The 27,830-nt window shown below is 37.9% G+C and overlaps 1 protein-coding gene across 1 annotated transcript in view; it reads right to left on the bottom strand.

Annotated features, from left to right (window-relative positions):
- Positions 1-420: 420 nt before the first annotated feature.
- Positions 421-27,830, bottom strand: part of MTHFD1 (methylenetetrahydrofolate dehydrogenase, cyclohydrolase and formyltetrahydrofolate synthetase 1) — a 60,712-nt gene continuing 33,302 nt past the window's right edge. The window contains exons 17-28 of the mRNA XM_015813325.1: positions 26,578-26,654; positions 25,899-26,039; positions 25,327-25,395; positions 22,967-23,078; positions 21,860-21,999; positions 18,799-18,840; positions 15,283-15,383; positions 12,476-12,653; positions 8,275-8,382; positions 7,252-7,404; positions 3,897-4,005; positions 421-696 (exon numbers count right to left, since the gene is read on the bottom strand). Of these exons, the coding sequence (XP_015668811.1) occupies positions 3,916-4,005; positions 7,252-7,404; positions 8,275-8,382; positions 12,476-12,653; positions 15,283-15,383; positions 18,799-18,840; positions 21,860-21,999; positions 22,967-23,078; positions 25,327-25,395; positions 25,899-26,039; positions 26,578-26,654 (1,211 nt within the window). The 3' untranslated portion in view covers positions 421-696; positions 3,897-3,915. The remainder of the gene's footprint in view (positions 697-3,896; positions 4,006-7,251; positions 7,405-8,274; positions 8,383-12,475; positions 12,654-15,282; positions 15,384-18,798; positions 18,841-21,859; positions 22,000-22,966; positions 23,079-25,326; positions 25,396-25,898; positions 26,040-26,577; positions 26,655-27,830) is intronic.

The following is a 27,830-nucleotide window of genomic DNA, read 5'->3' as shown; positions in this document are numbered from 1 at the left end:
AATAGAAATTGGTATGTAGGATAAACTAAAGTAGAAAGATATAACTGATTAATTACTTAACTTGAAATTCAAGTCTTTGATCAGGAAAGCTGCTTTCATTAACTGACCACATTTTAAACAGAACAAAATATTTTTAAACAAAAATATATTTAAAACCTGAAAGTTTACTGTCTTTGTGAGAAATCTAGTCTTGGACCTACTTAGGTTAAACCTATTAAAAATGATGGGACTTAAGTTGCGTATTTCAGTGCATGGATTCAAAGGAGGATTAACTTTACATTTTTTCCTAATATAGCAAGATACATGCACATATATTCTGTGATAGTGCCTGTTGCATTACTTATGTAACATCTAAAATTATGTTTTTGTTTTGTTTAGTTGTTTACTCAAGTGTAAATATAATAGACTTACTAAAAGTTGCACAATTTATAATCAAAATTTATTTAATCAGGTTGGATCCGAAGTTAAACCATACATTTTTTAATAACGAATATAGGCCCGAGCTGTTAATATCTTTTAAAAAGTGTCAATGTTAAAAATATAGACTTTCATTTGCCACAACAAAAAAGCATACCATCTTTTAAAATTACAGTATTAAGACATGTTTAAAAAAACAAGAGTTTAAATTGTTTCCAAAGACTTCTGGGAACCACGGAGTTCTTATTCAACTTTTGTCAAAACAAGATTCCCCAATATCTACAAAAGAAAAGATATTAAGTTATTTGTGTTACAAAACTGGAAGTCATAATAAATGAATCATACAAAATAAAGAGCCACCTTATAATGTGTTATGCTATATAAGTTAATGATAACATAATTTATTCAACATCTGGAAATAAAAAAGGAAAACATTTCCACATACTGTATGTTGTCCACAAATTATCTCATGTCTCCTTTAATATAAAACTTGGAGGATCCACATTGATTAATACCTCATATCTTTAAAACAGTGGATATCAAAGAAAAGATTACCAACATATCATGATAATGGAGCTACACAAACTTTTAACAGCCAAAGCTCATATTTTTATTTCTATTGAGTTGGTATGGCTGAGACTGCCAGTGTTTTTCCTCCAGTGTTTCATTGAAAGAAGCCAGATTGAAAAGTGGTTTTGAATGTGGTTAGACCTAAATGAAGACTGAATATTAATTTTCTGTAATTTTCTCACTGAAAAAAAAAGAGAAATCACATGCTTTTTCTTGAACAAGTGTCACCAAAGCTCAGTGATGTGATTTTGGGGACCTTCCTCCCCAAAGAGGAAGCCACAGACTGCCCAAAATGCAATATAAATTTTCTTTTCCACTTGATAAAATAATAATTCTTCACATTGTTCAAACTACTATTACTGCTGAACTAACTTATCAACTCTGCTTATCCTGACATACCGGTATGTTTGGAGATAAATTTTGGCAAGCACAGTCCTTTCAGAAATTCCTGACATACTTTCTCTTTCAAAACTTGGGGGGGAATGCATAGGACAGTGATGGCGAACCTTTTAGACACCGAGTGCCCAAACTGCAACCCAAAACCCACTTATGTATCGTCGGGTGCCGGGTGGGCGTGGTCCATTGGGTGGGCATGGTCCAATGGGTGGGCATGGCTGTGGTGGTAACGGCAGACTGGGTGGGACTAAAAAGTTCACTCAATCAATTCCAACTTTGCGAGATCTTTTTTTCCCCACGAGAAGTTGAAATTGATTGATTGAACCTTTTTTTTTTTGCACACGGTGGCGGATGCCTAAAGTGAAAAGGTTTTATAAAACCCAGCTGAAAGTCTAGGACTGGAGCGATGGCCTGCGTGCCCACAGAGAGGGCTCTGCGTGCCACCTGTGGCACGCGTGCCATATGTTCACCACCACAGGCATAGGAGGATGAGCTAGTCTTGATTTGATACTGGCAAATAGAAAACCCTTAGCTGAGGAAATGGAAGAAGCAGGGATATTGGAAGGGTGACCCTGATGCTTGAATGTCTAGTAGAAACAAAAATCGAGGAGATAAACATGTATCTTGGACTTAAAAAACTATTTTTAATAAATGCAGAACAATGTTAAGTAACATTCCACATTAGCAGAAGCTAATGGGAAAAAGAACTCAGAGGGGATGCAAATTCCTAAAAAAAGTGGATACTAACAGCAAATATTGCAAATGATTCTAATAAATGAAGGCCTGAACTAATGAAGGCCTGAAAAAAAGAATACATAATAGGAAATGGAAAGAGGAACAAATCACAAAGGAACTATAGAAGTAGGTAGCCTGAGACTGCAGAAAGTAAAAACTCAGAATTCACTGACATTAGTGGAGAATGGTAGGAATAATAAATAATAATAAAAGGAAAAGAAAAGAAAAGAATCAATTTATCAAACTTTTCGGGAAGATAAGATGCTAAGAGATAACAAAGAAAAGGAAGAGCTATTTTGATTCAGTCTTCTTTGACCCCATGTCCCCCACACACTGCCGCCCTAGCAAAAATGTATTCCACTGAGAAACTGGGAAAATCAGAATGGCAGCACTGATGTTCATGTCTGACAGAAACATGATCTCCAGGGAAAAATAAACTGCATCCTAGAACACGGAAAGAACAAAATCATGGTCTGAATGAAGCCTTTTGAGAAATCTTAGAGAACTGATGGAGTGACAGATGACTGGAGTAGAACAAATGTCAGCCCGATGTTCAAAAAGAGAAAAAAGAAGCGACAGTAATCTAAAAACAAGGCCACCTACATCAATATTTTAAAAGATTTTAGAGCAGATCATAAAAAGATGGATATGCAAGCCCCATAAAAACATGGATTTGTCAAGAACAAGTTTTGCAATATCAATGTGTATTTTTTTAAAATTAACCTTAAGAAATTATAAGAATACCATAAACATAGTATATCTAGATTGTCGGAAAGCAGTTAATGATCAGCAAGTTAGTTTAATGTGGGCTGGATGGCATAATAGTTTAATAGATACATAGCTGGCTTGAAATTTATATTCAGACAGTGTTCACTATAACTCATACTCAGCCAGTTTGGCTTCATCAGATTGGAGACAAAGTTGGATGCCAAGAAAAAAATTCAGTACTTAGAAAAGACATGTCAAATTCGCGACGTCATGTGATGTGGCTCAACATATCGGGACGGTTTTGCCATTGCCGTCAATGGGGTGGGCGCGGCTTCCAGATGACGCGTCTGGCCCATGGGCCAGCAGTTTGACACCCCTAACTTAGACCATCTTCTTTTCAGTAGTAATGACTTGAATACAATACTTATCTTAGAAGACAACATTAAAATTATAGAAAGAGGATAAAATTTACAGAATGCTCAATTCTTCACATCCCACATCGAGTACGGTGTACAGTTCTGAGCTCCACACCTTAAGAAGGAGTCAGAAAAAAACTGAAACTGAAGGGCAAGAAGGATGATAATCAAACTAGAAAGCAAGTCTAGTGAAGAGAAACCGAAGGAACTTGGTATAAAATGTTAACTTCAAACTTAACAGTAATTTCCAGCAACCCTCTGGACCTCACATTGACCTCATCACCATCCTTGGAAACAAAATGAGGGGATAGCTACAGGATCCAATTTGGCTCAATCACTGGGACCAGAGATTTAGTCTTCTGAGCTTTTAATACTTGTGCTGGAGACCATCCTCAGGGAACCTTTCTCTCACCATAATCTGTTTGTCTTCATTTGTGGGATAGCTACAGTTTTGTATTTTGTTTGTGTAGCCATCTGTCTGCACTCATCCCGAAAGACAATGTCGTACAGATCACTGATTGCTTTTTAATAAATGCCTGTCTGGTGATTAGCCGTGGCAGTTGTTTTGTGAAAGTACCCATCAAGCCAAATCCTCTCAAAATCCTGGGAACTCAGAGAGTAAAGCAGCATATACTGATGTTCTCAAATACTCACTTTTGATTGATGATTTGTCTTAGAACAGTCCATTTACTTCTCCAGTCACAGGATCCAGATCAATGTCATAGAAACAAGGCCTGGTAGGAAGTCCTGGCATTGTGCTCATCTGGAATGAAAAACAACTGGTCTGAAGTACATATTCCAAAAGTACCTAGTCATGGGGGCAAAGAATCCAAACACTTCCTTGCTGGCTTGTACCTTGAGCTCCCTGGAATCCTTGTTTTATTCTGAAAAGGAAGCCCAGCAGAAAAGTTCAACTTCTTTGATTTGGGATTCAATGCATTTGGAAAATGTTATCCACACAAATGCACATCTATGTCCATGCAGTTATTTCATCATGACATCATAATTTGCTTTGGTGCACCAAAAAAAAGGTGTAAAGTTTTATTAGCACCATCCACCAAGTAGTGAGATACTTTCCAGGGAAGGCTGGGTTCATTAGTCAAACTGCAATTGGGTTTGTTCTGAAAAGTTGCTGCTGATCGTCCTTTTCTCTTTCTTTCCACTTTTCCTAATGTAAGAGTCTTTTCCAGAGAGCTAGGTCTTTGCATAATGGGTACAAAATATGATAATTTGAGCCTGGTTATTTGTGCTTCAAGTGAGAAATCTGAATTGATTAGTTCTATTACTCCTGCTCATTACATCTTAAAAAACTGTTCCTACTTGCTCTTACAACAGCATAAGAATTCATTTTAAATAATCTATGTTTAATAATTTTGGCTTTTGGTCAATTCCTCCGACTATGAAGACAAATGTGGTAAATGCAATCTAGGGGTATGTTGGGAATACCTTTTATTCCCACCCTGAGTTTTTTCTGTCCACCAGAATCTAGATGTATCATTTCCAGAATTCCATTTACAGGACCACACAAGTTTTGAAACTTGAATTCTGAATGATACTTTTGTAGGCAGCCAACATGATAGTTAATAGAAGGTTAGGATGATCACTGCTGCAGACCTCAGCAGCAGCATGTGTCACTGAGAGGGCTATAAATCTATGAGAAGTTGCTGTAACATGCTCACAAACTAGGCAGACAAATGACCTAACTATTTTTTGAAGAAAATAAACAGGTATAAAAAGAAACAGCACAAACAAAACCTCCACATAAATCTTTTTTTTTTGGATTTATAACTTCCAGGCTATACTGAGAAGGATTACTTAATCCTTTCAACAAGAAAAACTTTTACCTTCAAGATACCTTTGCTCTATCTCAACCAAACATTTCATTAAACTTGAAATTAACACTTCTAGATTGGCTAAGGCTACAATCTTGTACACACTGAATATAGGACATGTTAATAGACTATAAACATGTTAAAGGTCTGTGCAATTATAATATAAGGAGCCCTAGTGTGTTTTCTTACATAAATCTTTTGCTTGCAACATGACGCCTTCTACTGTATGCCCTGCTCTTTCCCCTTCCTCTTAAAAAGCTAAGCTAGGAAGGAGATACAGTATTTTTCCACCCTATATTACTTTTTCTAGAAACCTATCCAGTTATTTGAAATCCAAGATGTGGGATACTTATTTCCATTTTTCATTGGATCAAGAAAGACATTTTAGTGACTTACTGAGGCAGCAGTTTTGTAAATATGATTTTAAGAGACATCAGGTCTTTGTACAGGTGGTCCTCGACTTAAAAACCATTCCTTAGTGATTGTTCAAAGTTACAATGGCATTGAAAAAAGTATCTTACAATTGATCATAACATCCCTATGGTCAGATGTTCAATATCCAGGCTCTTGCCAACTAGCCTGTATTTACGATGGTTGTAGTGTCTTGGTAACCTATGATCATCATTTGCAACCTTCCCAGTCAGCTTCCGAGAAGCAAACTCAATGGGGGAAAACTGGATTTGCTTAATGACTTCATGATTCACTTCACAACTGTTAAGTGATTCATTTAAACATCCGGGGCAAAAATGGTAATAAAGTCAGGCATGACTCATTAAACAACTGCCTTGCTTATGCTTAGCAATGGAAATTCTGGTCCCAGTTGTGGTCTGAGTTGAGAACTACCTGTACTAGCATTCTTCTTTAACTGCACCCAGGGACTTCCAAAGTGGAACCAACAACCTTCTATAGGGTATCATGGTGAGGGCCTGGGTACTTGGGTTCTTTCGTAGCTAAGAGGAAGTGGTGAGAGGAAACCCTTGTGTGGCATTTTTGAACTTTACTGTATGGTCCATTCCAAAGGGCAGTAGGTTTCTGGACAGAAGAAGAGCAGTCCTTTGCTCCAGCACACATATTCTTTTCACCCAAAGGCTCCTCTGAATATTGGCAGAAGATATGGTCAGTCTGGGGTAGTAGTTAAGGTAGCTGACTAGAAACTGAGAGATTGTGAGTTCTAGTCTTACCCTAGTCACAAAACCAACTGGGTGGCCTTGGTCCAGTCACACACTCTCAGCCCTAGGAAACAGGCAATGGCAAACCACTTCCAAAAAACCTTGCCAAGAAAACTGCAGGGACTTGTCCAGGCAGATGCCAGGAGTCAACACTGACAAGAAGGCACCAAATAAATAAATGCATTCCGATGAACTCTCAAGGCCACATACACACAAATACAAAAAGGGCTGAGGACTACATATAGCCTGCAGATGAGTCACTTCTGCTTTAACTGCAAATGGGACTTCCTATTACTGAGCTCCAGCTTATCTTTTCATTAGCATAAGCGGCATGATTTTGTCAAATAATCTGCTTCTTAAATTCTCGACCTTGTTTATTATCATTTTGTCCCATAGGTAAGGCTAAAAAAGAATCAGCTAGTACTATGGATTGACTTGTACAGAAAATTCAAGGCTCAATTAAAACTCAAGTCACTCAAATTTGAAGATGCCTACACAAGGCAAACTGTTTTACTTCTCTAAACATTGCTACAATATGTGCTTTTCTATTAATACCATAGAACATTTTTGGGGGCTGAAAAATATAACTTGGAAAGAAAACATGTTTCTTTTTCCACTCCTTCTTTCTTTCTTTTCTTGACCCTAAGCCAGTGATATTCCCCATAACATATGAGAAGCTGATCTAGATTCAGAAATGTTACATCAGAACTGTGCTTAGTAGAGATCTATTTTTAAAAATCATACAGAACATGCTGAAGGAAAGAACACGCTCCAAAAACAAGTCAATTTATAAAAAGTCAGCAAATAAACGCCCTTTATTTCAAAGGTGGTCAACATGGTTCCTACAGGTACCAAACTGCCTATTGGACCTGAAATATTAGTTTATAATTGTATGGAATTGTATGCAGATTTTTTTTTAATAGAGGGAGCTTGAAGCCAAATAACCCAATACTAACCCAACTGGATCCAACTTATATTAAATCAAGACTTCCAAACTGTGACACTTACTGTTCCTACTAAGGGATAAAGGAATCCTGCACCCACGCTGGCTCGGACATCTCTTATGGGTAAAATGAATCCGGTGGGCACACCTTTCTGCTCTGGGTCATGAGACAATGACAAATGGGTTTTAGCCATGCAGATGGGCAGGTTTCCAAATCCCTAGATGACAAACATAGAAAAGTCAATGATTGCAAAAGAAAGTACATCACTTGAAGAGTGTGCCAGAAAAAAGTTACCAAATTATACAAAGTCAAATTCATTTGGCTCTAACTTTTCTTAGTTTAAGCAGATCTACTGTATCACAAGTTGATTCATCTGAATCTGTTAGATTATCTCTGTCAATCACATGCATCTCTTTTCTAACTATCAAGAGTCTTTAGTTTTAACATTAAAAAAACAATATTGACTAGACATTTTGAAGATGTACTTCCAATTTATCTGAAGGGTCCCTGCTTAGGGGAGGCTCTGCAAGGAAGTGACACAGATCTACTCTTAATCTTTCATTTTGGGGTTGTTTGTCCCCATTTAATAGTATAGATGTGCCCATGGTACTGAATATATAAAGCATTTTCTAGATAGATCAGAATTAAATATATATGGCAGCCAGGAAAAAAATGTCATCATAGATGTCAATATAAGCAAGAAACGGGGCCTTTCACACACTCTGGGATATCCAGTAAACTAAATATACAGTGAAACTGCCAAATTTGAAAAGTAAAAAATGTATTTTAAATGGACTCATAGGAAATTAAGAAGAAAATCCCTTGTATACATATAGAAAGAATGCTTTCCTATGAATTCAATTAAAATTGTTTGTGTGATATATGTAATACATAAATAATTAACCAAAAGAATTTCTCCCAGATTTTTGTATTAAGAAATACTGTATTAAAAAATAGGGCATGAAAGTGTCATATTAAAGCCATGTCAAAATGCTGAAAGAAGTCTTCTCTTCCAAAAGGAAAATTTTCTAAAGAATTTTGGACTAGTTTTAAATTTAGCCCAGACCTAGGATGCCTGCAGGTGTACCTGTTTGGTATATTGAATAATTTTCAGTTCAGCTTCTGGCAGCAGTTCAATGTCATTTGCCCCATAGATCTTCTGTGCAATAATTCTGATCTTCTCTACAACGGGAAGCTAGGAACACACAAAAAGAAGAAAACATGTCGGGCAGAGTTTTTTCTATTCTCACAACATACTGAATTAAGACACCTTTGGACTGTAGAAAATCACTGCAGTTTCATCAAACATCTTTTTTTCATCAGAAAATGTACTGCAATATAATTGCAACAGGAAAATGGGAAGTTTTCCATTTTTCAGCCTTTAGAAACAGACAATCTTGGCCAGAATCCCCCAATCTGGTACTACCCAGATATGTTGGGATTTGCAGTTCCCAAACTCCTAAATCAATATGAAAATCTCAACACAACCAGGGGTCAGTGGTTTGGGAAAATCATTTAGTCTGGTGCAGAGTATACCAGCCCAGAAACACCTATTTCTAGGCATTTTTTCAGAGAAAATGTAATACAGATTACAAGGAAAACCTGATGCCACTTCACAAAAGCTTTCTTTTAGCAGAGTGTATTCTCCATATACATAATATGGATTTTATAAAGGCTGAAGCCCATATGGCCACTCCCATAGTTGAACTCCACTCCACTGAAGATGTTACCTAGTGTGGTAATGAAACATTTAGAAACTAACCCACAAGCTCAGAGAACGAAACTTCAGCCTCATCCTACACCTGAGCTACAGATATTCGCCATTATTGCACTCCCAGTTATTAGAAACTGCCTTTACTCCCATAGCTATAGACATAGACTAGGCTGAAATATCACACTCAATCAAAACCAAAACATTATGGCTTACTGGGAATAAGTAGCTATGACTTGGTTCAGACATCACACTCAATCACCATCAACTATGATTTAACATGCTATGTGAATTATATAGGCATAAGTTGTAAGAGGAGTGACATGTTTGAAGCACGCACAATGGAGTCCTCTAGCTTGCTTTGGTTTTTTCACTGCCACATGAAGTGACTCTTCCTGGAAGCCTGGCACTCAGACAAATCAGCCATCAACAGGCACATAGAGATAAATATCTACATACCATTCAAAAAAGATAATAAAAAGCAAGTTAACAGTAAACAATAGCCTAACAGTAAACAACAACCTAATCAAGAACATTCCCACCTATACTGACAAGAAAAGCCACTAATATATACAAAGAGAGCAAACCCCACTCCCTTCTAGCACTGACAATGTTATCTAGTTGGATAATGAAACGTCTACAAGAAAACAACCAAGCTCAGAGAGTACTAAGGACCCCACAGTCCAACTCTGAGCTACAAATATTCTATGCTATCAGACTGTTTCTGCATCAATATATTTTGCATGGAGGAAGTGTTGCTACTTTAGCAGAGAAGGGTATCATTGCTGTATTTGGGATTACACTGATTCCTGCACAACCAACCAATTGGGCAGCGTTACTGAGTGGTGACAATTACCACATTAAACCCATGAAAGCATGGCACATGAATGTGCTTTCTCTTTCCTGACTGAGCAAGAGTCAAAGCTGTAACATGATGTACTGGTTATGACTTAGTGTAGCTTATTCACGATCGATAGTTAAAACAACCATGGCTTAGTACAAAAGGGGAACTAAGATACACATAGGCTCTGGGAGGAAGTTAATCTCTCCTCCCCGGGGCCTCTGTGATTGGTTTCTCTACTACTACTACTACATTTTATCAAGTAGTTAAAATGGCGGTGCCTGGATTTGCTGTGGCTGCATTGGCTCTCGAAGGTGAAAAGTTTTTGGGGGGGATATAAGGGATATAGGCCACATGATCAGGAAGGTTTTAATTTTTTTGAGCAACGTGGTGGAACTAAGGTAACATACGACCGACAATCTTTGCTGGTATGGCGAGTTTTTAGCTGTTTTGGAACTGTTGGTGAGACCTTTAAAAGTCATTTGTGCTGTTTGAAATTGTTCTGCCAGCAGCAAGATCTAACTGCTGGCCCAGCAACGGTTTCTATTGCAAATCAGGGCTGTTTCCAAAGGAGGCAGAGGAGGAGAGGTCATGGGGCTTATGGAGCAAAGGAACTGGATGAGGCTGTCGGCAGGCCCAGAGGAAGAGAGAGAGGCTTTTGGAGGAGTTATAGGCGTGCTCCAGGGGCGAAAAGGAGCGAGGGCGCTTTAAGGAAAAGGTGGAAGAGACAGGATCAAGCTAATTTGAGGGCTAATCCACATGGAGCTCTGTTTCCATCTGTCCTGTTTGCCATTGTAAATCCCTAGAGACTAAAATGGACGATCTGAAACTTCAACTGGCCATGAACAAGGAGTGTATATCAGAAGTGGTGACCCATTGAGAGCTGTATGCAACGAAATTTCATTTTGATGTATGCCAATTGATGCACATTCAAAGTGACAATAAAGTTGTTGTTATTATTTTTATTATTATTGTTGTTGTTGTTGTTGTTGTTGTTGTTGTTATTATTATTACTAAGTGATGGCAATTCTCCATACATATTGAGATCGCTTTTTTCCTGGAGGGTGGGAAATAATCAAAATGTATATTGTGACATGCATAAGTTTTATACACAGGTCATGTTGCACGCACATAGGAAAGGGAAAGAACTTTTGTCATTTTGATGAAACTTCTAAATCACACAGATGACTACATGTAAAATGTAGCTTCATACGATTACAAGTCACAATAGGACATAGCATTTTAAAATTATAACTATTTCTTTATGCTTTTCCATCGAATAAGACTCTTAAAACACTCCATAAAAGAAGAGGAAATATCAAGAAACTTGACAGGAATGACAAGAAAGTTTCAAATTTGTGCAGGACACTAAAATTCAGTGCTGGTAAGAAAGAAAAAATGTGGGCAGAAACTTAATGACAGCTAAAACAGCTTGGTTTCTAGTGAATTTAACTATTCTTTCACATCACCCATCATCAAGACACTAAATTTTAAAATTATATTATTTTCCTCTTGAACATAAAAATAAGTTCTGGCTACTGGGAACAGCTGCAGAGGATGTTGGAAAATAATTTGATTGTGCTGCTGAGTCAAAAATCACGAAACCTGAATTAGATTTAGTTGAAGAGAGCCATGATATTTGTCTGCATTTATAAATCTGGTTCAGCTAATAATCCCCATGGAAGCCAAGTCATATATTTCTGTAACCAGCTGTGATAATGCTGCATATCTGATTCTGTTGTCATAACCCCAATACTCTGCTCAATATCCAAGATTCTTCACTTTCTGAAATAATTTATTTAGAATACTGTATTTCCTTCCAGAGGAGCCCAGCAAATAAAAACAGGACACTGTAGAACCTAGATAAGCAAAAGGACCGTTCCCCAGGGAGTCATCTTCATCCCAGATTTTTACCCAGCTAAATTTTTCCAGCATCTATTAACATATTTCAATCTTTCAGTTTTTAAGCTATGAGCCTCAAATTTCGTTTGCTATTCACAATCTTATTTTTAATAGGATTGTCACATTTTCCTTAACCTTCATTATAATTTTGGACTCAAAGTTGACTCCAGCTGAAGGTCAAATCTTTTAGTGACGGTTACTGTAGAGCAGAATAATCTTAAGGCAAAAACACTGGTTTCTGCCAACTGTTGTAATTACTTGAAATGATACATTTAAAATGACATCCACCCCCGAAGGTAGGGAAGAAAAAAAAAAGAGATCTCCTTCTATTACTGTATTGTCATTTTCTCCATATTGTAAACCATTGATAAAAAAGTGTCTTCCTTTGAAAAGCTGAGTCGCGTATGCTTCTATGCATTAATACAATCAGCCAGTCAATCCATCTCATAGCTTACCTACCGTATTTTCCGGCGTATAAGACGACTTTCTAAACCCTGAAAATCTTCTCAAAAGTCGGGGGTCGTCTTATATGCCCAGTCGTCTTATACGCCAGAAAATACGGGTATTCTATTTTATTCCTTTACACATGTGGTTTGGCATATTACTCATCAAGTTTTCTCTCCCCCCCCTCTCTCTCTCGCTCAAACTCTATATTTTAACTGGAAAAGTTGGGGGTCGTCTTATACGCCCAGTCGTCTTATACGCCGGAAAATACGGTATTCCTTTTTACACAAAGTTAGATAACAAGTTATAGTTTCCATCTATTTTTCATTTTGTTCCTTAGCATTCCATTCCCCCCCCCCCCCAAATATAATATTCAAAACAAAGCCTTACCTCCACATCATACAAGAACTGGAAATGGCTTGGGACCTGTGATGCCCGCTGCACTGCTTCTGCTAATGCCACAGCTCCTTTACCCCCATCAGCCCAGTGAGTGCATTTGACAGCATCAAAAGCACCAGCTTCCTTAGCCAGCCGGATGACCAGCTGTAGTTCTGCCTCTGTATCTGATCTGCAAAGTCAAACATTACCAGGCTTTTTATTAGACTGCCAATATACCAACACTTAACCTTCCAAATGTTTCATTAGCTACTGGAAAAGACCTGCTTCATATGCTATACAGAGCGTATCTCCAGTTTCAGCATTACTGAACTTCAGTAGCATATAACAGGCTACCTTTTCACCCATTGTACCACTTTTAGGATATGGCAATATCCGAGTACCACCAGTAACCTAGCAAGGTGTCAAAAACTTGATGACCCCCCCCCAAAAAAGGAAAAAAGCGATGAAGTACAGGTAGTCCTTGACTTACAATAGTTCGCTTAGTGACTGTTCGAAGTTACAATGGCACTGAAAAAAGTGCCCCCAAGCCACAGCCGAGCAAGACACCTGCCTGCCCACCTGGCGGCACTCTTCCTCCTGTCCGAGGTTTCCATTGTTGTGAGCATTTCTGTTGAAGATTGGCAGCGGGGGTGGGGTGGGGTGTGTGTGGTTTTTATTCCCCCCATCTGCTGGGTGGTTGCAGCAGGTTTTGGTCACTTCACATGACCCTGGGACACTGTGACCGTCATAAATATAAATCAGTTGCCACGCATCTGAATGTAAATCACAAGACCCTGGAGATAAGGCAACATTCCAGCTGATTGGTGCTTCTTCAGGGCTCAGCAGAAGCGCCAGGATCAGCACCGGGCTCCAGCTGGAGCCTGGCGCTGATCCTGGCACTTCCACTGAGCCCTGACAGTCCCGAAGAAGTGCCGATCAGCTGGAAAGTGGCACTGATCCTGGTGCTTCCGCTGAGCCCTGACAGCCCTGCAGCTCCAGCTATCTCTCGCTTAGGCTTGTGCGGTGCTGCCACCGGTTCAGCTCATTCCCCTCCCCCGCTACCAGTTTTCTAGGATGGTCACATACCACCTGCCAGGTGCCAATGTACCACAGGTGCTACCCGTACCACTGGTTGAAAAGCCCTGGCATATAAGGACTAAAGTTACTGCCAGCCATGGTTAGTTTTGAAATTATGATGATTATGGTTAAAGCTAACCATAGCTGATTCATCATTAACATTCAGTTGGCCTGTCACTATTGTCCTTTAAGGAGACCCTGGTTCTCCCTCAGGCACTGAGCCCAAAAGATAGACGAGTGGCTATACAGGAATTGTGTACTTCTGTAAAGAGCCATGGAGATAATGTGGCAGAAGCCACTCAGACAATAACAAATACAGAAGAAGCATATGTTAAGCAAGAAAGAGACTCAGACTTAGTAAAAAAAAAAAAAAAGGGGTGGGGAAGCTACAGATAAATTTGCAAGATTTTATTGGAGCCTATCTTGATAAAGTACAGTTGTAGTCTTTTTGTTATAGTTTCCTGATTTACTTCATTCATTTGTTCCAAACAACAACATATTTTATTGTACTTCATTATATTTATGATTATTTATTTATTTATATTTTTATTTATTATCTAAGATATATTACTTGTTATTTGCATACACACTGAGAGCTTATGCACCAGAGACAAATTCCAAAAGTGTGTAGGGTATGCTGGGCTTGAGGACTTGAATCTAGAAGGACAGGATTTCTGGAGCAAAAACCATAGAACAGAAGATGAATAACACGAAATATTCCTTAATGGAGGTAAGAGAAGCTGGGAAAGGCTTAATTTTTATTCTATTAATGCTTGCTGCAAATCATTAAGCATTTTAAGCATTCATCTTCATGACATTCTGAGATCACCTTCCTCAAATCATCTGGCAAGCATGAAAAAGCCTTGCCTGATAAGCCAGGGCACTTTGATTTTTTTCAAGGTTGAAATGGAGATGCCACACAAGAAAATAGAATCATTGCAGCAAATCTCGTTACCCAAATCTGTGCAGTTTATTTTAAAAATTGTATGGTCGTCCAAAACTCTGGGTAGCTCATAACAATAGTAAAAACCCTGAACTATAAAAACCATAAAATGAGAATATTACATTTGTATACAAAGAACACAAAAACACATGCAAGAAGGACCAACAGATGGCTTAGGAGGAGGTAGGGGAGATATTTTATTTATCTCTACAAATGATCCGACATGTGAATATTTACCACATTTCAAATCAGTTCCCACTCACCTACCTATATGTGTGAACCAAGTTTCTGAAGATCTCATCTGAGGGAAACACTTCAGTAATGAGGTTTCCTGGCTCAATATTTAGAAAAGACTTGTTATGCTTGCCCAAGACTAACATATGTTAATATTTTATCTGCATTAATTAAAAAAAAAAGAGGACGTGCAGGAAATTTGTTATCTCCTGCAGTAGAGAGTGATAACAGTCCAACTCTTCTACCTTAGCTTTTATCACCCCATTTTCCTTTGTTGTTGAAGTACTCAGAGCATCTCTACAAGCTGCCAGTGAATTGTACTTTTAATATGAACAAAGGGCAAAATCATCGAATAGATGAAGAATAATCATGTTAAATGTATTTGTTGTGATTTACATTTAAGTCAAACTTCAATTAAACCAAATTTAATGTTCTAGCTTTTTCCAATAATTTATGTCTTGAACCCTTTCTTGTCTGAGTACATTTCAAAGAGCATAGGTAGCTGGCATCCACCCTAAACTGTGGACTTTGAACTTTGTTGAACTATGGACTTTGTTATACTTACTTGAATGCATTGACTGCCACCACTACTGGAACACCAAAAATTTTGGCATTTTCGATTTGCTTGCGCAGGTTACTGCAACCTTTCTCCAACAGTGGAATATTCTGCACACGACAAAGACAATCCAAAGGATTAGTTCAGAGAAAGAACAAATGCTAAGTGTCTCCTGGCAATCAACTGTTGAATGTTAAAGAAAGCTGGAATGAGAATGAAATGGGGGGGAGCTCTTGTTAATCTACATTATTTTACAAACTTCACTTTTTGATTCACAATAAAAAAAGGAACAAAAGCCCCGCTGAAGAGAAATAAAGGCTAAGTTGGATCAATTGTAATGAAATAATGTTTGCATTCAACTGCAAAGTAGTTTTATTTAAGGAATTACAAGAAAAAAAAAAGAAAGCATCTTTTAAGAAGAAGAATCGCACAAAGAGGGAAAAGGTGAAGGCCATTTTCCATTTTCAGCTAGAAGGCACCAAGTCTCTGTTGAAGAGACTTTGACTTTTGCAGTCTTTTACAAAGACTGCTCCATGGATTGTTGAAGATCCTTCTTTAAAATAACTAGAAGCATCTTCAGATGAGTACTGCTTATGTAATAAATGTTTAAAATCACATAAAAACTGTCCTTGATAAAATGTATAAGCCTTTAGCAGTTTTAAGATTATTCTGTCTAATATATATTTTATAAACAGATGTGGTATAAGGCTGGTTTTGCAAAGATAAAACTGTATGGAGAGGCATAGTGAATGCTCTCAATGTAAACAAGATTTAGCTGTATTCCATTCTCCTCTTTTCCTTTCCATCTTTAGTTTTCCTGACTTACCATTTCTTACCCTTTTCTGCCCTTGAATAATAACTTGGCTTCCTATGAAGAGAAACATCATAACGAGTACATTTCTACGTAATTCTTAGGTTCTTTGCTATTATACAGGAAAATAGCAGAAAACCGTGCCTCCAAGAAATCAGTGGGGAAAAGTCAGGGGATTCTGGGGGCAGCAAGAAGCTAGGAGCAGGATCCATATAGCCTCTAGCATGAACTCCTTATAGTGCTTTGTAGAATAGCTACTCTTACATGGCCTGCTATTTTCAACTCCTGTTCTCCACCCCACAGTCACTAAGTGCTTATACAAATAGTCCTTGACTTTCAATAGCTTATTTAGTGACTGTTTAAAGTTACAACAGCACTGAAAAAAAGTGGCCATTTTTGACACATATGATTGTTGTAGCATCTCCATGGTCAAATGAGAAAAATTTGGACACTTGGCAACTGACTCTTATTTGCGACAGTTGCGATGTCCCAGGTGGGATCCCCTTTTGTGACTTTCTGACAAGCAAAATCAATGGGGAAGCCAGATTCACTTAACAACCATGCTAGTAACTTAACAACTTAAGTGATTCACTTAACAACAGTGGCAAGAAAGGCCATAAAGTGGAGCAAAATTCACTTAACAAATGTCTCACAAAGCAACAGAAACTTTTGGCTCATTTGTGTTGTAAGTCAAGGCCTATCTGTAGATACTAGCTAAGAAATTCTACATTGACAACAGTGGAAACTCCAGTCCAACTAATCTGGCAGGTGTCTAATTGGAGAGGTTCATTCCTTACTGTGATACCCATGAGGCAAAGCTTGCAATGAAGGCCTTCTTTATTCAGATATTCCCTCAGTTTCTCTGTCAAACTTCCCAAAGCCTCCTTACTTTTTTATGCTGCCACTGGCACGATTTTCAAAAAAACCTAGTTTGTGTGGTCTTTTTCCCTGCTCAAAATGTTATCCTTAGAGAGATAAAACTTTAGCCTTGCTCTCAGTCTGCTGTTTGAAATTCATTCCTCTCCAAATATTTTAAAGGCACAAATACAACAGTAAAGAGGTTACAAAAAGAACAGATATTAGCAGAAAAACAAAGCCTTGAACTGCTAGATCAGTGGTTCTCAACCTTTTTAATGCCGCGACCCCCAACTGGTCGTAAGTCGAGGACTAAACCGGTCGTAAGTCGAGGACTAAACCGGTCGTAAGTCGAGGACTACCCAACCGGTCGTAAGTCGAGGACTTTCCCTTCCCGGGAGCGCCGCGCATGCGTGTTTCTGCCCCCTGCGCCGGCCGAGGCGTAGCTGGCAAGCGGCAGAGACGGAGCAGGCCGACCACCAGCTGGCCCAGCTCAAGGGAGGTAAGGCACCAGTCGGAAAAGGGGGAAAAAATGGCGGACAGCCTTGCTTGGCAACCCCCGTGAAATGGTCGATCGACTCCAAATGGGGTCGCGACCCATAGGTTGAGAACCGCTGTGCTAGATGGAAGGAAAGTAGACTTAAATGCTGACCAAATCACAGAGTTATTATACAAATGAAGCTAATAATGAGTTCAAGCCAGGAAGCAAATCTAGGTAGCTGAAAAGGCCGCAGATACCTATCAATCTGGAGTACTGATAGTGCTCCATAGGTTATAGTGGCATGAATTTTCATAGATAACTTGAATCCAGTTTGAGGGGAATGGGAGGAGAGAAGAAACAGTTTGTCAAAGTTATAACCAGCTCCTGTGAAATTTTTTTGCTATTGAATATTACCAGCGTAATTTAAGGATGATCTGGAAACTACAAAATAAGAAAATTCTGAACCATAATTTCATATCAATAAACCATACCTTATTGAACCAATCAGTTGTTCAACTTTTTATACCACCACAACTGCACATTCTCTAGATGCTTTACAAATCAAATCAAAATAGTAAGTTTTTTTTTAAAAAAACCAAATAATTAAAGTAAATACCATGTTTCCCCTAAAATAAGATCGGGTCTTTTATTATTTTTTGCTCCAAAAGATGCATTAGGACTTATTTTCTGGTTAGGGCATATATTCAGGGAAATATGGTATTAAATGCATCCGTTGGGCTGATGATCTTAACTGGGGCTTAATTTTGGGGTGGGGCTTATATTATATATTTCAGTGTCCTAAAAATATCATGCTAGGGCTTATTTTCTGGTTGCGTCTTATTTTCAGGGAAACATGGTAATTGCCTGCAATTGGTCAGATAGGAAGTAAAATATAGATGCTAGTATCCAAAGGCCAGTCAGAAAAGCCATGCTATTTATATAATTTCTGTGTTTGCACACTTAATTAATTTTCCATGATATGACTGGTCCAAGGTCAGTCATCTGGCTTTATGTCTAATGTGGGACTAGAACTCATGGTCTCCTGGTTTCTAGTCTGATGCCCTAACTACTACACCAAACTGAATCTTGTGTGTGTGCATGTGTGTGTTTGCGTGTGTGTGTGTATATGTGTGTGTGTGTGTGTGTGTAAGAGAGAGAGAAAGACAGACAGAGACAGAGAACAATAGGGGCAGTGGCAAAATTGCTTTGGGTTTTATTTTTTTTTGGCAAGGAGCTATGTAAAAGGTTGATTTGTTATGGTTATGGAAATAGTAACATAATACTTGACAATGAAGGAATCTGAAGAAAAGAATCTAGAAAAATAAATTAAAAAAATAAAATATACATTCAAAACACAATCAAAAAGCACAATTATTACCTCCACAATGTATTCTTTGGGCAAGGGGACTCCAGCCATAACCTGAAAAGAATAAGAGTAAGACAATCAAGAAACAAAAAGATATTCTTCTAGTATCTCAATTTTATATTTTTGTATTTCAAACTGAAATTTATTAGCTGACTTCTTCATGAATAGAATTTGGGAAAGAATTAAGAAATTCTTCTAGAGTGCATATCCATAATTCTAATAGAATATCTTCCCCATCTGATTTATATGTATTCAAATTACCATTGTTTCTTGTTTGAATTTATATAACAATTTAGAATGTATAATTTGAATTCAACATATGGCCAAGAAAAAATGTTTGGATACAACACAATGTTCTCCCCTCAAATTAAAAATCATCAGAGTATAATAGCATAAGAATACAATTAACTAACTCTCATCTTAGCCCTAGGGCCATCTGGTTTCCCTCTTCCTAAAAATAGAATGTCATATTCACCTTCTAATAAACAGAAACATATTTTACAATTAAAGCAAATTACCATTCTCAGTCACCATAAATAAAGCCAACAGAAACACTCTAACAATATTTCCACAATGGGCCAATGTGACAAGGCAAAGTATTCTCCAATCCATTCATATATTGTGGAGCAGTAATTCATCATCTCTGATTCTCTGCTTTGTAGAAGAAACAGTCTGTTGTCTTTTGCTTCTCTAATGAATTTGAGGTAGATTCTCTGAGCCCTGTACACATCCAGCTTGAACCAAGTATGTTCCCTGGACTGATCTGGGACTAGGAAATAGTTGAGGAGTTGTGCTAAATGAAATGACTATGGCATGAAGCAGGGAACTAGTCTTAGAACCATCTTGACTTGGTAGAAAATATATAGATCCTTTCTGAGATCAACCCTTGCTCCCAAACATCATATAAGAAGCTAGAATTATTAAAGGGCTGTTTTCAAGAGAAGAATAGTAATGGAAATTTGTCTAATGGGCTTGAAGGAGTCAGTTATTAAAGTCCTAAGTCCTAATGAAAAGTCCCATGCAGTGAAACAATGAATTGCTAGATCTGAGAGGAAGTTTTCCAAAAGAAAGAGCACTAATTAAAATTGTGCCACTTGTCTGCTCAGGCAAATGGAAATGAAGGAAGCTGCTTGTTTACCTGTCATATTTACTGCTAGCCCTCTCTTGAGTCTTGCTTGTTGGAAATCCAGTAGTTCAGGGATCCCTATTGTTGGTGCCATGTTTCTCTTTTTCCTTCAAACCAATTGATATATCTTAATATAGCAGGTTACCCTGGGTCCAAGTTGGTCTCTACTGCCAAATCATATTCAAGAATTGCTCAGTTCAATTTCTAGGCCCATACTGATAGCAACTTTTGATTTTGTATGTATTGGACTTCAAGACAAGAGGTGTTTTGGGAACTGGGTATTGCTTTCTTATATCACTTGGGCAGCAGAACATCAACTGTTCAGTGTCCTTCTTGGTGTATTTTGGTATACATAAACAGAAGGCTATAGTCTCTGAAGGCCATTCATTCTGAATCTGTTCTAATAATTTAAATGGGCTTTGTTGTAATGCCATCTCTTTGCAGAAGTTGGTGGGCTCTCTTGTAGGAAATGAGCACACTGAGCTGGAGGGTGGGGTTAAATGTGTCATTACTTTGGAATAATAGCCACAAGAAACCCAAATCCAGCCCCCTGTGAATTCTGCTGACCCTCATATAGCACCAATTTAGCTTGGGCATTAAGTTGCTAAGATTCCAGTGTATAGGTGACAGGATAAAATCTTAATGCTTTGAACTCAAATCCTGTTCCTGGTTACTTGCGCCTGACAGCCTACTTTTTTAGCCTGGCCATCTGGGTCTCTGAAACTGTTTGCTAATCTGCCATATAAAAGAGACAGAAATATTTTCCTATAGGCTTCATCACCAGTGACTGAGAATAAAGAGCAAAGCAAAACACCAGCTGCAGCTTTACTATTATTTATAGGAATGCATTTGGTCTGCAAAAGGTCCCACTGGGACAGTAGAGAGCATCCTAGGAAGTTAATTTGCTTCTGGGTAAGTGGGTGTTTTGTGATTGTGGCAGCCATTTTGTGAATAGGCAAATCTCCCATGGCAACCATTTTGTAAGCAAATCTACCACAGGATCTCAAAATTTAGCATTCATTACATGAAATCTTTCTGTCCTTTTTCCTACGAGCTAGAAGAAACATGTCACTTTTTGCTTCCCTTAAAAATAGTGTGTAGTATCTTCTGAACTGGAAATCATGATATGGAAAACTTATTCTGGTCAAATTAAAAAAAATGCTTATTTCATCTAACCATCAATAGTATTAAGTACAAGCTCTCCTTTATGCACAAAACAAACCACACTGGAAAAGCAGTAAGCAACTCTGAAGTTCTATCTTTCTGGAGAAGAGCATGAATGCATCTCTTTTAGGAAAAGGAGGAACCGCATAACATCAAGTTTCATTATGACTCATTTCTGTTTGTATACTTTATACAAGGTAGTTTTTTGGCCCCCAAAATGCATATCAAGCCATGATTATTGCTTCTAATCTTCCAAAATAACTAAAGTTCTCTGGAGTGAAGATAGCACTATTAAACCATTATACGTTTCTAAACCCACTGCACAACAGGAGAATCACATAGCACAGAAAACATAAAATTAAATATGCCACTATAGAACTAGACTTAAATTCCAACTAAGTGCAGAATTATAACAATATCTGGAGAAGGCAATTTCCCCCCAGAATTGGAAAACCACAAATCCAGGCACAAAAGTGTCTCATTGGAGAAGTTATTTCAATCCCTAAAACAGATTTTTTCCACTCCAGCCACTTCATTTGGCAGGGATACTTGGCTGCCAAAGGGCCTTTGAAGATGACTTCAGAGCCCACTTAGGTTATCAGGTAATGGGACAAGGTGCTAAGAAATTTGGCAGTTATTATCTTCATTTATCAAAGAAATAATTGGGAGAAAGTATTTCAAAGTTGCTGATGACAAATATAGCTAATAGAATTTGGTACTATTAGTTAAGCCCAGCATCAATCATGGCATACCGAAATTTCTAAGACCAGGATCAGCACTTACTGTAGGCCCTCCACCATGCATTTTCAGAGCTCGTATGGTGGCAACCAAGACTACCACATGAGGCTGCAAACCGGAATACCGACACTTGATGTCAAAGAATTTTTCCATGCCAATATCAGCTCCGAAGCCAGCTTCAGTCACTGCATGCAGAATAATGAAAGTCGTTATTACGTACAATCTGTTTTCTTTTTTTTGCATAGCATTATTCTTATAAATTTGTCCTCTTTCCTCCCCTGAAAATTTGGGGCATTTATATTAAAACCCTCCTGGAATTGAAAAATTAAATTACATGTTGGAATTGCTTAAATGATTAAGATGACATGACTGGAGGTTTATAATTTAAAAACAAAGAGCAGCAGCAGATTAGCAAAATGCTCAGAGGACAGCTAAGGAAACAGCAATGCTAACCGATAAGCTTACAGATCTCCTGTCATAGGCATCTCATGATTATAACTTCCTTTTGTCTGAATTGTATCTCTAAGGGTGACTAGTATAGCCAGAATCCTTCCAAGATGGTAACTGAACAAATACCATGCTAAGTAATAATTGTGCAAAACAAATTGAGTCTTTCTCCAGCTAAAGGAATTAAAAAACAGAAAATAATGTAAGACTGATTTCATGTCATTTTATTTCTCTCAGAAAATCTTTTGTTGACCTATAATTAACTATAATTAACTTATGAGTGTTCTTTTACTTTTATTCCCAGTACCTACTGTAGTACATCTAATTTCTTTAGCTGAGGAAATCAATGCTCTTTTATACTCTCTAATTCAGTTACTTTGCACATCCAACCCCAGTTCTTTCTTTAAAAATAGGCAGTAAGAATATCAGAAGAGCCTGGTTGCTGGATTAAGTAACACCTTCTCCCTTAATGGTCAGTTCTTAGAGACTCCACCAACAAGACATAATAGCAGTAGCAATTTCCTGCTGTGCCTCATAGACATGGTACTTCTGAACATGGAGAACTCCCCTTGTGACTAATGGCTTTGAGAGAGTGGTCTATGATGCATTTGCCTTCCTAAACTTTAAAAGCACTTAAACTTCACTTACACCATATAGCAATGTATTTTATAAAGAACCCATGCCTGAAGATGAAAAGAGACTTACCAACAAACCCATCCTTGCCAACAAGCTTCAGGGCAATTCTGTCTGCCAGGACAGATGAGTTGCCATGAGCGATGTTAGCAAATGGACCAGCATGGACAAACACTGGATTACCCTGACAGATATGAACAGAAACAGAGGAAAGGAAAGAAAAGAAAAAAAGAAAGAAAAAAGAAAGAAAGAGAAATAAATAAATAAATTAGCATCTTGTCATCTAGAACATGGCACACCAACATACCCTTCCAGTATTTGGAAAGAAATTTTGCTGCACTTAGTAAAAGTTTTTCATATAAATAAGCATACATAGGGCTGTAAAATTTTACAGCATCTGGAAGACAAGAAAAATGCATCACAAGGAAAGTGACCTAACACCATGAGTACTATAAGTGGACATTCCAGCAAAATACATTCAGTTTAGTGGAAGCTTCCCAAGTTCTCAACATTTCTAGTCAAGCTCAAACACATCTGGGCGACGGGAGTCTTAAGGGACTCCCCAAATGGTATCTACTTTGCAAGTCTATAAACTCCCTGCATTTATATGGTCTTACTTTTTTAAAAAAGAGACCAATGGTATCTGAAAGAAAATGTTGAAGCGTATCTGAATTTTGCCTTTAGCTAAAACTCTGCAAGGCAAATCAGAACATATCATATACATCACCCTATACATAGTAAGACCCAATCATATACACTAACACTGAGAAGGAATAGGCAGCTCTTGCTCACTCAGTCTTTTTTTAATATATGTCTCACTCACCCAAAATATTAAAAAGCCAACAGGAAAAAATACAGAGGGAGAGTAGAACAGAAGAAACAATGATACTATTTTTGTGATGAAAGAGGGATGAAATGGGGTTTTAGGGTTGGGCCACTAATAATTTTAGAGGGGTGGGTGAAAGAATGACAGCAAAAGCCCTATGAGACACCGATGCAGGGAACTGGTAGCAATTCATTGACAAGCAAGAGATGTATAATGTTGGTACATACATGTACATTTTTGGATTATTGATGCAAGAGACAGAAGATGCTGACATCTGAAATTAGGAGGAGACGCAAAAAGCTGCAGAACCTCAACAGAAGCGGGAAAAATCCCTGCCATGGAAAACAGAGTGGTCTTTTTTGCATACAAAGACAATAACTTTGTGAAAGAACTTGTAAGTCAGAAAAAAACAAAGCTCTGCAAGGGAATGGCCTGTGAATTTTGCAGGCTTGATAACAGGTTGATTTTATGTACAGCCCCTCAAATAAATGCTTCCCAAGGTAGTTTCCATGAAAGAAAGAAAACAGCTAAAAGACAAGAAAGATGGTGAGTAAGCAAAATGGAGTAATTTTGAGAAGAGCTAATATAGGAACATAAGAACAGTGCTGCAGGGTAAGAGTAACATCAATCCTAGTTCAGACTTTTGTTTCTCAAAATAGCAAATCAAATGCCTCAGGTGTGTTCAGAAGTAGAAGGTGCAGGAAAATTTTTTCATCTCATTTGCCTCCAGAAATTGGTATTTGGAGGCACTCAGGGCCTAATCCAGAGATAACACTAAACTTCAAGATAAACAAGCTCTGGAATACCTGCCCTCCATACATTTATCTAATCCCTTTTAAAGCCATTCAAGTAATCAATGATAATGAATTCCAGGGGGGGGGGATGGCAATGTAGGAGGAGTAGAAAAGAAATAGCACTGAGCAGCCAATTGTATGAGATAAGGAAGATTTTGTAAAAAAGAAAGGTCACATCCAAAAAAATATTGGCCAATACCTAGATCTGTTTTACTCTTTAAAATTAACAGCATTCATAATAAATAATAACAATCATTCCCTTAAATTACAAAGAAAACTGCAAAAGGAAGGTGACAAGACACAAATCATCATCCCATATGCTACATAGAATTCTAGAAGCTGATATAGATGGCATTATAAATAAACCAACAATTTAATCCAAAATTCTAACAAGCATTACAATAAATTCTCAAATTTCAAGAGAACATTGCATCTTATAAAGTTTTCATGTCTCAAAAACATGTGAGATGTTGACATCTGAGGTTAGGAAGAATGATTATGTGAAATGTCACAATCTTACCAGTTTTCTTTATTTTAAATGCATTTTTAAAAAAAGCTAAAAGCTTATTTAGTTTCTAAATAAATTATTTTACATTATTTTACATTTACTTTTGGGAATCTATGGATACTGCTGAGGAGGACGTATGTGCATACTTCCTATGGATATCATATTGCTGTCCTCCCTTTTATCTGATAATTGGCAGAAACATTTAATGACAATGGAGAGTAATCCACATAAACCACTGAAATACACTGTATTTTAATGTACGTCCCTATTTTCAGTAAAAAGTATCTGCACAAACTATACTTACTTCCAAAGTCTGCATGAGATTGGGCTTAATAGCATCTTTCATCAAAACTGCCAGGGCACCACTCACTCCCTAAGGAAATAAGTAGGAAGAATTATTTAAGTAGCAGTTCTTGCACATTTTTTAGTTTTATGGCATTTCAAGCTAATAAACCTACTTTTTATAATCACGATGACCCATTTTCTCAGTTTTTGTACACAAATAGGTCATAAAAGGGCAAATTCAACTGGCCACGTTTAAGCTTTACTTAGAATCCAGTTTGCTCCATGCTTTTAAACTTTACTGCCAGAAATTTGGGGGATGGTAAATTTGAATGTCCCAGTTTTCAAGATTAATATTTAAAATTATTCACTAGATGCATTTAGAAATCTTGAATTGTTATTCTATAAGTCTTGCCAAATTAGACAAGGACCATTGAACCTAGCTTTGCAGGAACCCCAGCGATCAAAATACATTGCCTGATATGACTGAAGTTGGCTACTTCTGTCATAGTTGAAACACATATAATCTCAGAAATGAGTGAACTGAGTTTTCCAGAGTTGCATTTTCTTCCAAGCAGAATCATATTCAATTACCAGATCTTCTGTGGTGATTGGAACTCCTTTCTTGCTGGAGGCGACCACCATTTTGCCCAGGCGTTCTCTCATATTCTCCAGGCTGTTTGTGAGTGCTAAAACTGCCATGATCTCACTAGCTACTGTAATGTCAAAATGGGCCTGCAAGGAAGACAAAAAGCAAGCAAGGTCAAAAATAGACATAACTGAACACAGCTGGAGTATTTGATTTAAAAAGACATAGATAGGACATAATACCTATAATTATGGAGTCACAATAATCTAGAAAGAGAATCAGTTCTAAGCAACTGTGGTAGCCTTTTCCAAATTTAGTGCTGCACTTCCGGCTGTTCAGAAGTACACTTCCCAGATCTCCTAATTAGCAGTCATTGATCATCTGGACAGCATCAGGTGGATGGTAGCTTTTTGAGCAATGACAGGTTAGGGCATTCTAAGAATGGTGTCATTCTGTACATGAAAGAGGGCAAACACTCAAAGAAAACATCTCAGATATGCCAAGCTTCTTCACACAATCACTATCATTAGTAGTAGCAGCCCTCAAAATGGAGGCAAAATGGGGATGGGTACCTCAGAAAAACAGAGAAAGATGCACAAAACCTTAGCTCAAAATCAGCCCTCAGTTGGGATAATAATGCCTGCTGTACTAAAAGAATCTGAGTGAAAGAGAAAGGACACTTACTGTGCGTGTGTATCCCTTCTCAGATGGAGACTGCCCAATTGTAATGGTTCGCAGAAACCTATCATTTGTATCCAGTACTACATAAAAGAAGGTGGGAAGACAAAAGGGTGAACATGGGGAACGTAGCAATCTTTTATACATGTACATTTTAAACTATTAATGCCTTCAAAGTTATCTCACAAAGGTAAGTCATTAGAATACAGGCTATTAGAAATAAATTGCTAATATGGCAACCCACAGATTTTTTTTAAAAAATGTACCTCTTTATTATATAGATCAGTGGTGGCGAACCTATGGCACGGGTGCCAGAGGCGGCACTCAGAGCCCTCTCTGGGGGCACACGTGCCATTACCCCAGTCCTAGGCCTTCAGCTGGGTTTTATAAAACCTTTTCACTTTACGTCTCCGCCATGTGCAAAAAAAAAAAAAAGGTTCAATCAATCAATCAATTTCAACTTCTCGCAGGAAAAAAAAATCTTGCAAAGTTGGAATTGATTGATTGAACTTTTTAGTCCCACCCAGTCTGCGGTTACCACCACAGCCACGCCCAGCCAATGGGCCACATCCAGCCAATGGGACACACCCACCCGGCACCCGACGATGCATAATTGGGTTTTGGGTTGCAGTTTGGGCACTTGGTCTCTAAAAGGTTCGCCATCACTGATATAGATGTCTGGCTGTTTCTCCAAGGGTTTAGGGTGACGTCCCCTGACATCTCCCTTGATTTTAATTCCAAAACAGCAACTTGTGAAGTTGGTTGGGCTAATCAACCAACTTCCATGACTGAAGGTAGACTTAAACCTAGATCTCCCAGTCGTAGATCAACTCTTTGAGAAACAAGCCATACTGTTATTCATATTTTAAATATGCATGTGGTTTTATAGAATGTTATTTCAAGTTGCCCAGATACACAAGAAAATCTCAAAACAAGGCAATGGGAAACAGAATTTGCATAATATATGCTGAATTTTAAATTCCATCATCTCCTAATATCCAGGAGTGATGAAAACTGAAGTTCAGCATACACAAAAGGTGCACAATTGGAGAGGGATGATCTATATTTTCAGTACCATTGAAAGATGCCTGGTCAATATTCTTCTGTAATTTGCTTTTTTCCATTTGCACTGATTATTTTATTTGACAGCAGGAATTCCCCAGGAAGGAAGAAATACATAGCTACTTTTGCTTAAGCAATTTTGATACCAAGAAAATATGTATAAAGTATCTTCTGTGTATAAACTTTATATGGAATAC

The sequence above is a fragment of the Protobothrops mucrosquamatus genome, unplaced genomic scaffold (genome assembly GCF_001527695.2).
Source record: "Protobothrops mucrosquamatus isolate PMUCROS unplaced genomic scaffold, P.Mucros_1.0 scaffold153, whole genome shotgun sequence".
Classification (NCBI taxonomy): domain Eukaryota; kingdom Metazoa; phylum Chordata; class Lepidosauria; order Squamata; family Viperidae; genus Protobothrops; species Protobothrops mucrosquamatus.
Note: the sequence above shows the minus strand (reverse complement) of the source record. Positions and strands in the feature narration are given on the sequence as shown.